This window comes from Mytilus californianus, unplaced genomic scaffold, assembly GCF_021869535.1.
Source record: "Mytilus californianus isolate M0D057914Y unplaced genomic scaffold, xbMytCali1.0.p SCAF_5, whole genome shotgun sequence".
NCBI classification, from domain to species: Eukaryota; Metazoa; Mollusca; class Bivalvia; order Mytilida; family Mytilidae; genus Mytilus; species Mytilus californianus.
In genome coordinates, this window is record NW_026262701.1 from 209,290 (window position 1) to 224,386 (window position 15,097).

General features: G+C 31.2%; 1 protein-coding gene across 1 annotated transcript; it reads left to right on the forward strand.

The window, feature by feature from the left end:
- Window positions 1-567: 567 nt before the first annotated feature.
- LOC127701003 (ficolin-2-like) lies at window positions 568-7,131 on the forward strand. Its single transcript, XM_052204766.1, has 4 exons — window positions 568-695; window positions 1,079-1,175; window positions 5,119-5,283; window positions 6,752-7,131. The coding sequence occupies exons 1-4, from the start codon at window positions 669-671 to the stop codon at window positions 6,997-6,999; spliced, it is 537 nt and encodes a 178-aa protein (XP_052060726.1). The 5' UTR covers window positions 568-668; the 3' UTR covers window positions 7,000-7,131.
- The last annotated feature ends 7,966 nt before the right edge of the window (window positions 7,132-15,097 follow it).

A 15,097-nucleotide genomic window follows, 5' to 3' on the forward strand; every position in this document is an offset into this window, starting at 1 on the left:
TTCCTAAGAACTTATGTTCCAATAAATTTTTTATCATATTACCATTGTAATTGAGAAATGAAACTGCACTCTTGGCACTATTTGGCTGTAAAATCATGATTTTACTTATATTTATATCCAGGTCATTTATAAAAATATTAAAAAGAAGGGAACTAAGTTTTACACCTCATTTTAGGTTTCAGAGAAAACTTCAGGACAACTGATAGTCTCTTTATATTATAGACATTGATAAATAAGTATTTACATAACTTAAAGAGTAATAGTAAGTTATATATTTGTTTTATCGACATACAAAGGCATTTGACTCAGTGTGGAAAAAAGTTTACAGTATAAATTAGCAAAAATTGGATTGGGCAAAAATACATGTTATATTATATAGAACCAGTATTTGAATACTGAAACTACCTTGAAATGGAACCATTTCTTTGGTAATTTGATATGCATCACTTTTTAAGTGATATTAAATTACAAAATAATTTTTGAACAATTTGTTGCATCATATGTCTCAAGTAATTTTGGAACAAACACGTTATATGTATTTAAAAATATATGTTGTGCTTTCAGTAAAAAGACCAACTGACTGTGGTAACCTGGACAAATCAACTTCCAAAAGTGGGATTTATAAGATCTTCCCGGAAAAAATTTCTTGTTTCAAGGCTTTCTGTGAAATGGAGAAACATGGCGGGGGCTGGACTGTGAGTTTGAAATGAATACTAGATGAAACAAATCAAATAGATGGGTTAATGATATATTCAATTAACTAATCGGCTTAATATACGGTTAGAAAGTTTACGTAAACAAATTGTATATAAACTAAGAGTTAATATATTTCACCGACCTAGAAGAAATTTTGCATCTAGCGAGTTATGTTTTATCATTTATACTAGTATCTAAAAAAAGAAATTTTTAAATTCTTTTTTTTTCTATATATTATTTTTCCTATCATTATTAATATTTGCTTAATTCAATTACTCTTCAAAGACTGAGTATTCAAAAGATAGTATATGTTATTGGCATTGCTATTTCAAATAAATTGTACGACTAAATGAGCATATTTATTATATACTGTTATTTTCAGGTTTTTCAACGTAGAATGAACGGAAAGACAACATTCTATAGAGACTGGAACTCTTATAAGCAAGGATTTGGTAACCCGAGTAAAGAATTTTGGTTGGGTAATACACACTTTTACATATATAGGGAGTTATGTTAAGATTTCATCAGGCCATGTATGGCGTATCCGATACAGTACTTTTTTCAGAAAGCTATCAAATTGTTCTTTGTGTCTTTTTTTTAAAGCAATACAAACTTATTAAGAATGTTCGCTACTTTTTTTTTTTACTTTTTGTCAGATAATCGGAATCCTCAGGTTTTATCCATGCAGTGCTATTAAAAATGTTGTCCAACAACCCCTACTTTTCTTTTCATAATTTCATAACATATTGTTTTAAAAAGCCATATTTGAAAATCTTATAAAATCCTTGTTATTTTTTCATAGTTTTTGACAGAAAAAACGTGACAATGTTAAAGGGGCACTAGCTACGAGATATATAAAAAATATAAAATATATTTTTTTTTGTTCAATCATTAATGAAAGTGAAATAGTGAAATAATATATTGCTTTTAGCAGCCAGTATGGTTCAATTTTGTCGAAATAAGCTAAGAAACATTGCATCCGTATTCATGTGAACTTCAATTTAACCCCTTAGCTAGAGATGGATACCGCATGCATTGCACGTGTTCAATTATTTAAAGGAAAAGAATGTCAACATTGAAAGTAAAACAAAGGTGAATCATTTGATTGACTGATTCGATGGTGTCATCCTGGTTTGCCCACATTTAATTGCAGGTTTATAAAAACATAGGGTGTTTTGTTGTTTTAACAATTATAGTTTATTTCTGAATTATAATCATATTTCTAACCTTTAATTTACCTGTAAAATTTTAGAAAAGATACCTTCTATGAAATCTAGGAAAAAGTATTGAATTTGACAAAAAATATGCAAATATGTTTATTATTTTGACCAATTATCCCAATTTTTTTTAATTTGTTAGTACATTCTGTAAAAAAAATAATCAGTAAAATAATAATTTTAAGAATAAAATAAGTGTAATTAAAAATTTCTTTTAATTTATTCACCTTAATTATTATTTTAATTTTATTAAATAATTTGTTCTGAAATTTTATATAAAAAAAAACAAATTCATTCTAAAAAATAAAATACAAATGCCACTGTTCAGTAGCCAAGCTTTAAAATGACATAATTTGAACAATAATCTGCATCCAAGCTAAAATGTTCTTCTTTCGCTTTTTATGGAACCACTTCTTCAGCCTGTAATTCAGTGGTTGTTGTTTGTTGCTGTCGATCATATGTCTTGTTTGTTTATTGTTTTGTACAGTTCTTGTGTTGTTCTGTTGCACCACTCTCCCAGGATTAGGCGAGGGTTGGTCACCCGCTAACATGTTTACCCCGCCACATTATGTATGTGACTGTCGCAAGTCAGGAGCCTGTAATTCAGTGGTTGTTGTTTGTTTCTGTATATCATATTTGTATTTCGTTCATTGTTTTTTTACATAAATCAGGCCGTTAGTTTTCTCGTTTGAATTGTAATTTACTTTTGTCATTTCGGGGCCTATTATAGCTGACTATGCGATATGGGTTTTGCTTATTGTTGAAGGCCATACTGTGACCTATAGTTGTTAACTTCTATGTCATTTGGTTTCTGGTGGAGAGTTGTCTCATTGGCAATTATACCACATCTTCTTATTTTTATATAAAATGTTGTGTTTTTCATCATTATACACAAAGTGCCCCATATTACTTATATATAACATAGTGCTTTATTTATTTTCTTATGCAATGCATATTTAAATTATGTTTGCAATGAAAGAAAATTTTATCATACATTTGTATATTTATATCATAATCATTTAGAAACTGATCAATTATTAAGACACTTTTATAAATGAATGCCATTGTTTTGTCATTAGTTGTATATTATATGAATCGATGAATTGATATCAAATTATTGAGAAAAAAATGATTTATTTATTATTTATCTATTATAATACAAATAAAAATTGAACTACAAAATGAAAAATACCTGAATGTATATAGAAAACACAGATAAACTATATACCTATAAAGTTGGAACAGACTATACAATTGTATGCGCATTAAACCTTTTGTCTTATTTGTTTTCTTTACTAATAGAGAATTGGTATAATTAAATGTGGGCAAACCAGGAGTAAACTGATTCGATCCACAAAAAATCATTCTTATACAGGTAAAAACGATGATGAACATATATTTTTAATCTATAATATGAAATTAAGCAGACCTAGAAAAATCCAAATGCACGAGTCATATATCTATTTATATCTATATTTATGTTTAAATCGCTTACAAATGTATATGGCAATCGGAGGTTAACTCGACAGTTAATTAGATGGTGTCTAGACTAAAATACAAACGAAACTAAGCTACATAATTTTGAGCTCATGCCCGGTTTATTGTTTATTTTAGCGTTTTTATAATTTGGATAAATGTTTTGCATTGTTATAAATCAAATACGAGAATTTGAGTCAAATCGGTTAACATGAATTTGACAGCTAGTGCCCTTTTAAATGTATAAAAATCTAGAGGGAATTATTTCCGGCCAAATTTTCAATGGTTTACATCTAGAAAACACTGCTTTCTAGGACACGGACCCTTTACTTTTTTCTGTTTTTTTTTAGGTCCGTTATTTATATACTATAAACTTATAACAGTTATTTTGAAACAGAGTGTCGAACATCCTTAAGATGTTTTTGTTCAGTCATTGTGCATGCGTGTTTTATTTATTTATTTAATCATTCAGGTTTTGGAATAACCTAATTTTACCTCCTGGTCACTCCGGCTTCCAGTGCCAATAAAAGGTTGGCCGCCACGATATAATCAAGATTCCTGAAAGGGGAATTAAACGTCATCCATCAATCAATGGAAAAACAAAGGAAATGGGGTACATCAATGACACAAAATCAATTCATGCTGAGCAAAATATACAAACACAAAAAGCTAAGGAACAGCGATTTTTGTGTTCCTTTTTCTGCTTTGGTATCCCGACAACCTCAGACAACGTTCCTGACCTGGGACAGCAGCATGCACATGTGTCAGGACTAAGCTAGTTTTTTTTTATCTCAACCCTTTTCATTTTAGTCCTGATCAGTAGATTAACAAAGCGTGAATAAAAGAATATCCTATAAGATTAGTACTGTTATAGCTATATAATAAACAACAACAAGAATGTGTCCATGGTAAACGGATGCCCCACTCGCACTATCATTTTCTATGTTAAGTTGACCGTGAAATTGGGATCAAAAATCTAATTTGGCATTTAAATTAGAAAGATCATATCACAGGGAACATGTGTACCAAGTTTCAAGCTGATTGCACTTCAACTTCATCAAAATCTACCTTGACCAAAACTTTAACCAAAAACTTGAAGCTCACACTATCATTTGCTATGTTCAGAGGACCGTGAAATTGGGATCAAAAATCTAATTTGGCATTTTAATTAGAAAGATCATATCACAGGAAACATGTGTACTAAGTTTTAAGTTGATTGGACTTCAACTTCATCAAAAACTACCTTGACCAAAAACTTTAACCTGAAGCGTTACAGACGGACGAACGGACAGGGAAACGAACGGACAAACGGACGGAAGAACGAATGCACAGAACAGAAAACATAATGACTCTCTACTATCGTAGGTGGGGCATAAAAACACTAAAAAAAAAATAACAAATAATACCTGGTTGAAGTATGTTCGCGGCTACTGAGAAATCAAATCCTTCCTGCACCTATGAGCCTTCTCATGGGTTTTTTGTTATGTGATTACTTGGCCGGTTTTATAGTGATTATTTAATTAACAGACCGAATATTTCATGATTATTTGATTATTTGATAATCTAGGACTGAACTTTTGATTATTTGATTATCTAGTTTAAAAACTAATTAATGATCATGTGATTATATTGGCAAAATATTTGTGGTTATGTGATTACTTGGATACCCCCATTAGGAGTCTCACATGTAGTATAAACTTCGGTTGCATTCAATTTAAATTTACATCAGGTAATGACCATCTGCATCAGCTTACCTCTCAAGGAAACTACAGCATGAGGATTGATATGGAAGACTTTGAAAACAACCAAAGGTATGCGCTGTATGACATCTTCAGCGTTGGTAGTGAAAGTTCTGGTTATATTTTGAGTGTCAGTGATTATTCTGGTGATGCAGGTAGGCATTTTGTATTTCTAACCCTTCAAATTTTGGATTCTATTATTGACCCTTGTCTTTATCTATTTTCTTCTTTGACTCCTAATTTGATAAAAGGGAAAACATATATAATGACGTAGTATTGTAAATAAACCTATATTGTAATCAAATAGATATTAGAAGATGTGGTATGAGTGCCAATGAGACAACTCTCCACCCAAGTCACAATTTGTAAAAGTAAACCATTATAGGTCAAAGTACGATCTTCAACACGGAGTCTTGGCTCACATCGAACAGCAAGCTATAAAGGGCCCAAAACATGACTAGTGTAAAACCATTCAAATGGGAAAACCAACGGTCTGATCTATATAAAAAAGAGAAACGAGAAACACTTATGAACCACATAAAAAAAACGACAACTACTGAACATCAGATTCCTGACTTAGGAAAGGTGCAAACAAATGCAGCGGGTTTAAACGTTTTAATAGGTACCAACCTTCACCCTTATCTGAAACAATAGTGTAACATCACAATATAGAAAGACACACTATAAAATATCAATTGAAATGGCTTTAAGACATATTAACACAAGTGAACATACACTGAACGAATAAATTTGATCTATGATAAATGGCTGTTTTCCATTGTTCCATTTGCAACATTTCCTTATTTTTATAATAAATACATCCGGGCACTAGGTGTCCATACAAATAAGTTTCTTCTAAATGCATAGTTATTTCAACCCGAAATATTATGATACAAATATTTATTCATTGTTATTAGAACGGTAAAAATATTCATCTACTTCTTTTTCCTCCTTATTTCAAAAATTCTTTTTTATTGTATCAGTAACTTTAGTATAAGCTATCCCTATCATTGAAGTAAATACCCTAACTATATCGCAAGACATATTCAAAAACATTGGTAGGGTGTATTTTGCAAGTGTTAAGACATTCAATCACAAGATCGATTTAAGAAAAAGAGCATAAATTGATAAAATTCATTTCATATAACATACTGATAAAGAGTATCTGTTATTTCCAAAATATTTTATTGAAATTTATATTTACTTTTTCCTTTCTTATTTTGGTGGTGTTTTACACTTGTTTGTCTTTTTTATAATCAATCTGTTGCGTACAGTATCGTTTTTCATAACAAGTCAACGCCCTCATAAGAAAGATGTTGATTTGAGATTTTTTTTCAATGGTATCTAAACTTAATCTCAGTATGCTTATTCATGAAATAGAAAGACATATATTAAATAAATAAAATATCAAAATACCTTAGTATAATATCAAATTCCTAAAGAATAGACACAAACATTCAACATTTCAACGGAAAAAGTAATGAATTGTTCATTTATTGCAACAAAATGTCATGTTTAAAATCTAATACATAGTAACAAGATTTACAATGCCATCTTTGTTATGCATTTGGATATAACTTGAGTATTTGAATTCCAATTGCAACATACTACGTATATTTACAGGAGATTCGATGACTTATCAGAACGGACAGAAATTCTCAACAAAAGATAAGGATAACGACAAATGGGACGAGGAATGTGCAGTGGAGTTAAAGGGTGCTTGGTGGTATAATATATGTCACTATAGCAACCTCAATGGCCTCTATCTGAAAGGACACCATGATTCATTTGCTGATGGGGTCAATTGGAAAACCTGGAAGGGTTATAACTACTCACTAAAAGAAACAATCATGATGATCCGCAAAGTCTAGATAGATGAATCAAATGTGACGTCACTTTTTTTGCGTTGGTCTCTTTGGCTAACTCGGTTGTGAATTTTTATGTGCTGGTTCATGTTGTTTTATGTATCCGTTTTTATTCTGTAATTAGTCACCACTTCGGTGTTATCATGTATATCTATTATATAGTCATTTTTATAAATTTACTGTTTGCTAAAGTATGAATTATTCTAAATACTAAGGATTTTCTTATCCCAGACATATAACCTTAGCCGTATTTTGCACAACTTTTGGGAACTTTTGGTCGTCAATTCTCTTCAACTTTGTACTTGTTTTTGACTTTCGTACTTTTTTTATCTGATCGTCACTTGTTAGTCTTGTGTGGACGAAACGCGCGTCTTGCGTATTAAATTTTAAACCTGGTACCTTTTGTTAGCTATTATTCGTATGTTTCTCTGTCCTATATGTTCTCCCATTTATTTGTATTGTAGTCCTGTCATGTAATGTTGTCATTTTAATGTTATATTTAACATTGCCATAAAAGCGGAAGGTTTGGCTATCCACAAAACCAGGTTCAACCCACCATTTTTTTCTTAAAATGTCCTGTACCAAGTTAGGAAAATGGCCATTGTTATATTATAGTTCGTTTTTGTGTGTTACATTTTTATGTTGTGTTTCTGTTGTGTCGTAGTTCTCCTCTTATATTTGATGTGTTTCCCTCAGTTTTAGTTTGTAACCCGGATTTTTTTTTTTCTCAATCGATTTATGAATTTCGAACAGCGGTATACTACTGTTGCCTTTATTTATGAACAATAAATAATGCAAATTATCATTATCATTGTTTATTAATTTGTTAGATTATAATGCATGTCTCAGTCATTCGTTGGATTTCGGTTTTATAGTGGTTTTTTTTTTCTTGTAAAATATCGTTAGTGTCATTGTTGGTTCCTTATTGCCAAGGTTTGATCTGATTACAGATTCAAAAATTAAGATTCATTACAGTCCGTATCGTCTTTATTATAATATAATCAAATCAAATTTTGATGAACGTTATATTCTACGGTTTATAACCATAGAAATAATGGATAATTTATTTCATTGTAGTTTTAAAATCTATAGAATTGATCAATTCCTTGACAAAAGATCATCCAAATACATCTCTCATTTTGTCCTTTTAACTTATATTGGTAACTCAAAAAACATAATTTAAATCCTTCTACTAAAAAAATGCCGATATCTAGTTCTACTGAAAACAACCTTAACATTGGCATTTGGAATATTCAAGGTTTAGATTCTGAAAAAATTAGTGAACACGTATTTGTACATTTTGTATCAAAAATGCTTATTATTAGTCTTGTTGAAACTAGGAGTGACAGTGGTAAACCTGTTGATAATATACCTGGATTAGATTTTATATGCAATAGTACCCAGGAAAAAAACAAAAGAGCCAGACGAGGTTCTGGTGGTATTGCACTGTATGTCAGAAGTTATATATATATAAAGGTATATCCAAACTATCTTGTAATCATAATAATGCTTTCTCTAATTTTTGAGCTTTTTTCACATTTCTTGATCGGTGTGAGAAAAAAATTTCTCCTCACTAGTGAAATATCTGTTCTCGGCAAATGATTGGTCGAAATTTAATTATGACGTAAAATGTTCTTGGTTTCTTCTGAATGTCATATTGTCACGTCATGAAAAATGACGACCATGCCTGATGACGCCACATTAATTCCTAACTATAGAGGCTCTAAAGAGCCTGTGTCGCTCGCCTTGGTCTGTGTGCATATTCAACAAAGGACACTCTCCAACATTGCATGACAAAATTCTGGTTTGTTGATCTTGTATTGCTGATCATTTAGTCTGTTTATTTTCTCTCTATCTTCTTTAGTTTTTGCTCAAAACACAAAAGAGGATAAAAAAAATCCTCATTTAAGGGCAATCACTCCTATAAAGAGTGACAGTCTACTAAACTATATCGTCAAAATTTGACTTGTTAGTAGATCTTGACTTGCTGATCATTTTTTTGATTTAAAGTGTATCTTTATCTATTATAACTTTTTATTAAACTTCGTGTCAAAATGCCAGATTTTGATTGGATAATGCGAGGGAGACAATTTACTCTATTCCATTGGTAAATACTTCACGGAGACGCTTGCTCAAGTGTCACTTTGATAAATACGGATTAAAGTTATGTACAGGACGTCACAGTTTATTACTTTGAATTTGAAATTTAATAGACAGTAATAACAGAACATTCAGTATAATAAATTAAATAACACATATCTGAGAGGGTGATAGAGCAGATTGTTACCCTCGAAAAGACATTGTCAACCTTGGCTTCGCCTCAGTTGACAATGTTTTCTCGGGGTAAAAATCTGCTCTATCACCCTTTCAGATATGTGTTATTTATATACTATCATATATGGCAAAACGCAAAAAAGGTCAAAATCGTCTTTAAAGGGCAATAACTTCAATAAGAAGTCGTCTGACCATTTCCTCCATATTGTCTTTATTGTAGATTTTGTTTTGTGATCATTTTTGCTTAAAGTTTCTATCTGTTTATTATAATAGATATTTAAGATATAAGGCAAAAACGCCAAAAATTGGTCAAAATCATCAGCAAAGGGCAATAACTCTAATAAGGAGTCAATTGACGATTTCGACCCTGTTGACCTATTTATAGAACTTGTCGTGCTGATCATTTTAAAGTTTCTCTGTATCTATTATAGTTTTCAATTTAGTAGGCAAAAATAAAAAACATGGTAAAATTTGTCATTAAAGGGCAATAACTCCTATCAGAAGTCATCTGACAGTTAAGACATGAATAGACAATTGGTAGAGCTTAACAATTTTAACCTTTTTTCTCTGGTCAGTTTTTCTCTCTTTATAATGGTTTTCAAAAAATAGACAAAACTTGCATTTTACCCCCTATGTTCTGTTTAGCCATGTAGGCCATCTTGGTTTGCAGGCGGAGTCATCAGACATATTTTTTAAACTAGATACCCCAATGATGATTGTGGCCAAGATTAAACTTGGCAAATAAGTTTCAGAGGAGAAGATTTTTGTAAAAGATACAAAAATTCACGACAAACTGTTTAAAATTGACTTTTAAGGGCAATAACTCCTTAAGGGGTCAATTGACAATTTTGATCATATTGAATAATTTGTAGATCTGACCTTGCTTAACATTATTGATGTTTACAGTTTTTCTCTATCTATAATGATATTCAAAATAATAACCAAAAACTGCAAAATTTCCTTAAAATTACAAATTAAGGGACAGCAACCCAACAACGGGATGTTTGATTCGTCTGAAAACTTCTATGCAGATGGATCTAAACCTGATGAACATTTTTATAAAAAGGTCAGATTGCTCTAAATGCTTTAGTTTCAGAGATATAAGCCAAAAACTGCATTTTACCCCTATGTTTTATTTTTAGCCATGTCGGCCGAGTTGGTTGGCAGACGGGATATTCAGACACATTTTTAAAACTAGATACCATATTAATGATTGTGGCCAAGTGTGATTAAACTTGCAAAGTAGTTTCAGAAGAGAAGATTTTTGAAAAAGATATAAAAATTTACGACAAATTGTTAAAAATTGACTATTAAGGGCAATAACTCCTTAAGGGGTCAATTGACAAAATTGGTCATTTAAATTATTTGTAGATCTTACTTTGCTGAGCATTATTGATGTTTACAGTTTATTTCTATCTATAATAATATTCAAGATAATAACCAAAAACTGCAAAATTTCCTTAAAATTACGAATTCAGGGGCAGCATCCAAAGAACGGGATGTCTGATTAGTCTGAAAATTTCGGTGCAGATGGACCTAAACCTGATGAACATGTGGACCCCATGTCAGATTGCTCTAAATGCTTTAGTTTCAGAGATATAAGCCAAAAACTGCCTTTTACTCCTATGTTTTATTTTTAGCCATGTCGGCCATGTTGGTTGGCAGACGGGGTCATCAGACACATTTTTAAAACTAGATACCATATTAATGATTGTGGCCAAGTGTGATTAAATTTGGCAAAGTAGTTTCAGAGGAGAAGATTTTTGTAAAAATTAACGACGGACGACGACGGACGACGGACGCCAAGTGATGAGAAAAGCTCACTTGGCCATTTGGTCCAGATGAGCTATAAAGGGAAACAAATTTGACCCCTCTAGTTATAGAGGTATCTCATTGACTTCTAATTTGGGAGAATTATTCAATAAAATTATACACACCAAACTTATGAAGTTTATTAACACCAATAATTTGATATGTGAAAATCAAATTGGCTTCAAAGAAATGGCTAGAACAGCAGATTATATCTACTCAGTAAAGTCACTTGTTGATAAATATACGACACAAAAAAAGAAAGTTTTTGCAGCATTTATTGATCTATGAAAGGCCTTTGATACTGTTTGAAGGGAGGGTTTATTTTATATTCTACTCGAAGAAATTTGTTTTTACTGTATTCCATAGTAGCGTCTGTCTTTGAGTATTCACTCATTTACACTTTTTAAGTCATGATTTTGTAAAGAAGGAAATGTTTTTGTTCATTTCGGTACTAATTTTCTATATTCCTCGAAAATTGTATTTGGTCATTATCATTCAATTGTATTTTTTTGCATTTTGATTCTTTAATTTGTTTCTTTAATATTTGTTTATACTGTATCCGCGCTAGAACTAGTTGCATCGTTTTATGACCGTAAGAATTAAAAGAGAGATATGACAAACAGCTACCCAACGAACCAAACAACATATTGGTTAATTACAATAGTTAAGGTTTTATTAACGCTGTTTTATATTTTATGGTTTCTGAGTACCTTAGAGCCAGGTTAGCTAGAAATTATTTATATGTATTTTATATTCAAGAAGTGTAAATGACGAAGTAGTCAAAATTTAAATCGACTTTGACCTGTAATTTCATGTTTATGACAATGTGCTGAATTCTTGAAAGATTTGTGAAGGGATCATTTTTAATCATTTGTACACTTGAAAATTCCCGTTTTTGTTTTAGATTACTGAAGAACATACATTTCAAGCAATCACTGTGAAAATTAACAAAACGGAACTTGACCTGTACTTTATGGTCTATGAAATAGTTTGTTTTACTATTGCAAAAGCTCTCGGCAAACTATACTTCAGTTATCAATCGGACGCAAGGGAAACAACACAAAGGAATAATTTTTATGATTTCATATAATTTTCTTTGTTCAATCCTTTCTTTTTCTTCAAAAAATACAAATTCAAAATACACATGCATAAATTGTACTTACCTAACGTATGTTTAAGGGAATCTTTTTCATTCAGTTTTTATATCGACTAATTCTGTACGTTTTGTTCAAATTAAACCGTCATATCCTCGCCTCCAATGGAAACTATATCAAGACATCTCAAAATGAAGCATATAAATATAAATAAAGGCAACAGTAGTATACCGCTGTTCGAAATTCATAAATCGATTGAGAAAAAATAAATCCGGGTTACAAACTAAAACTGAGGGAAACACATCAAATATAAGAGGAGAACTACAACACAACAGAAACACAACCAAATATGTCAGACGTCCAGTATTTCATGCCTTTTAATAGTGCTTTTAGTGAGATTAAAATGATATTTATTGGCACAGCACATGCCTTTTAAACAGTTATTTTTATTTCACATCAGATAACCAAATATTCCATTTATTAAAATTCCACCGAGTTTGTTTGGAGGGAAAGGAATTCCGATAGTATTGTCTAGAATACAAATTACAAAATACACTTCATTTACAAGAGATGCAAAAGATACCAAAGGAAATCTAAACTCATAAGTCAAATAAAAATGATAATGCCATGAAAACACATTTTCTAATTGAATATCTTTTTTTCCTTTTCTAAAAATATGAATATACCCTTCCTCACTACAAATTTGATTTTAATTTGCCAAAATTATTCTAGTTTCATACTTTCTCTGTAGATAATTTCTATTATTATCGCAGTATACACAACTCTAAAATGAAGCTGATTTCAAAGCTCTTTTATATACATCATGTATGACATTTTAATTTTTGTTAAATAAGATTTTAGTTTGATTTTAAATTTGTAATTTGTAGATAATGATAATGCCAGTTTACCCGTTATTATTGTTGCGGTTGTTGGTTAGTGCTTTACGGCACTCGTTGCCATTACAACGTTCTGTCTATACCGAAGGTTTATATATAATTACATAAAAAAGACTAAAGATACCTAAGGCACATAAGAATTCATAAGTCGAAAATAATTTGACCATGCCTTGCCAAAAATACGAAATTCGATAGTTACAAATGCAATGAAAATCCCAAATTGACGATGACAACTTTTCTACTACGTTGAACAAAACTATTACTACTATTAGAGATTTCCAATAAAATGACATACGTACCTAACTCGACGTACGCACGTAACGGGACCGGTTATTGCTAACCTATTAATTTTGTTAAATGCGTCATTCAAGTTTTAACTCAGTATTCCTAAACTATAAAAGCCATTCAGGATAAATTTTATCAGTATCAAGTATTTCTAAGATGATGAAAAACGAAAGAAATCATCATTTTTGTGTATCACGTGATTATTTAGATTCCCGCCAAAACTTCACTGTCATGAGACCACGTATATACACGTATCTTTACCTATCATACGATTGATTTGAATTATCTTTCATGGTTTGACCATGACTTTGTTTTTTGATATACTTTGCAAATGAACCTTTTATTATATAATATTTGACATGCTTTAATTGTCGTTATCAGATTGGTGTCCCTTTTTCCTTTCGTCTTTATAATATTTAATTTCTTGGGTATTTATCATATGACAGAGATTTTTCTAGCAATTTCAGAAATATCGAATTCAAAGTGTTAGTCAGAATTTGTCTCTGTTAAAGTTGATAACTGGGATTGCATCAGTGGCGGATCCAGGGGGGGGTGGGGGGTTCCGGGGGTTGACGATCAATGCATTTGAATGGGGACATATAGTTGGAACCCCCCTTTATCCTGGGTTGGGAACCCCCCTTTTAAAAATGGCTGGATCCGCCCCTGTGCATCATACTTTATTAGCATCATTTCAAACGATCTCTTCTTCTGCAGTTAATCTTGTTATTTACAATCTCCGATTTTTTTCCCAAGGGAAAACGTTCGACAAAGGGATGTGTATATTTAAAAATAATTTATACAGTCTTGTACTTCTTTAAATTTTAAAAGTTGACATACACTTTTCTTTCAAATAAAAGTCAACTAACATAAAAAAAAAAAGAATTTTGTAATTAATAATGATATATGTAAATAAATGTGTACACCAATTCGTTATATAGATTGTAATTTGGAAGGTGTACTTGATTAGCAATTGATGACTAATCTGCATATAAACATTGACCGCTGTGGATAGTAAAATATCAATTAATAGTTCATAGTAATTGGCTAAATAAATGTCCTGTCCCAGGTATCCTGATTAAAAGTGGACGAGAATGCCAATTTATACACTTTTAAGACAACTATATTGCCACTTCAGTCTTTACAGTAATTTTCTTTTTAAAATGTACTTTTAATAAGTAAGGCTTGATATTGTCATAGTTGTTTTTGGATTAAGACAACTCTTACTAATCCAATTAGAAGTGGATTCTAAAACTATCACATATTGATTGAGTTAAGCAAAATTTTTTAGTTTCAATTGTTGTCTCGCATTAGAGGTATATATTTATATATAAAAGTTAAACTCTACGACATATCCATGCATATGATCACCATTGAAGATGATACACGGCTGAAAACACATTTTATATCAATAATTACTTTGAATATGTATATATGTGTAAACCAAGCTCTCTTAAGTAAGGTTTTTACAGGTTGTTCTTATGTCGTGCTATTGCACCACTGTCCCAGGCTTAGGGGGTGGGGGTTGAGCACTCATTCTTAATGTGCCTGTCCCATGTCAGGAGCCTGTGGTTCACTTGTTGTCGTTGGTTCATATCTGTTATATTTGTTTTTCGTAACTTGTTTTGTTTTAAATCAGGCCGGTAGTTTTCTCAATTGAATTGTTTCATATTTTTCAAGTTGGTTCCTTTAATAGTCGACTATACGGTATGGATTTTTCTCATTGATGAAGGCCGTACGGTTGCC

Excerpts from the sequence above, each read along its gene's own strand:
- LOC127701003 (XM_052204766.1), top strand. The coding sequence starts at position 669 with ATGGAGAAACATGGCGGGGGCTGGACT. Across the intron at positions 696-1,078 it reads AACATGGCGGGGGCTGGACT|GTTTTTCAACGTAGAATGAA; the intron begins GTGAGTTTGAAA and ends TGTTATTTTCAG. Across the intron at positions 1,176-5,118 it reads GAGTAAAGAATTTTGGTTGG|GTAATGACCATCTGCATCAG; the intron begins GTAATACACACT and ends AATTTACATCAG.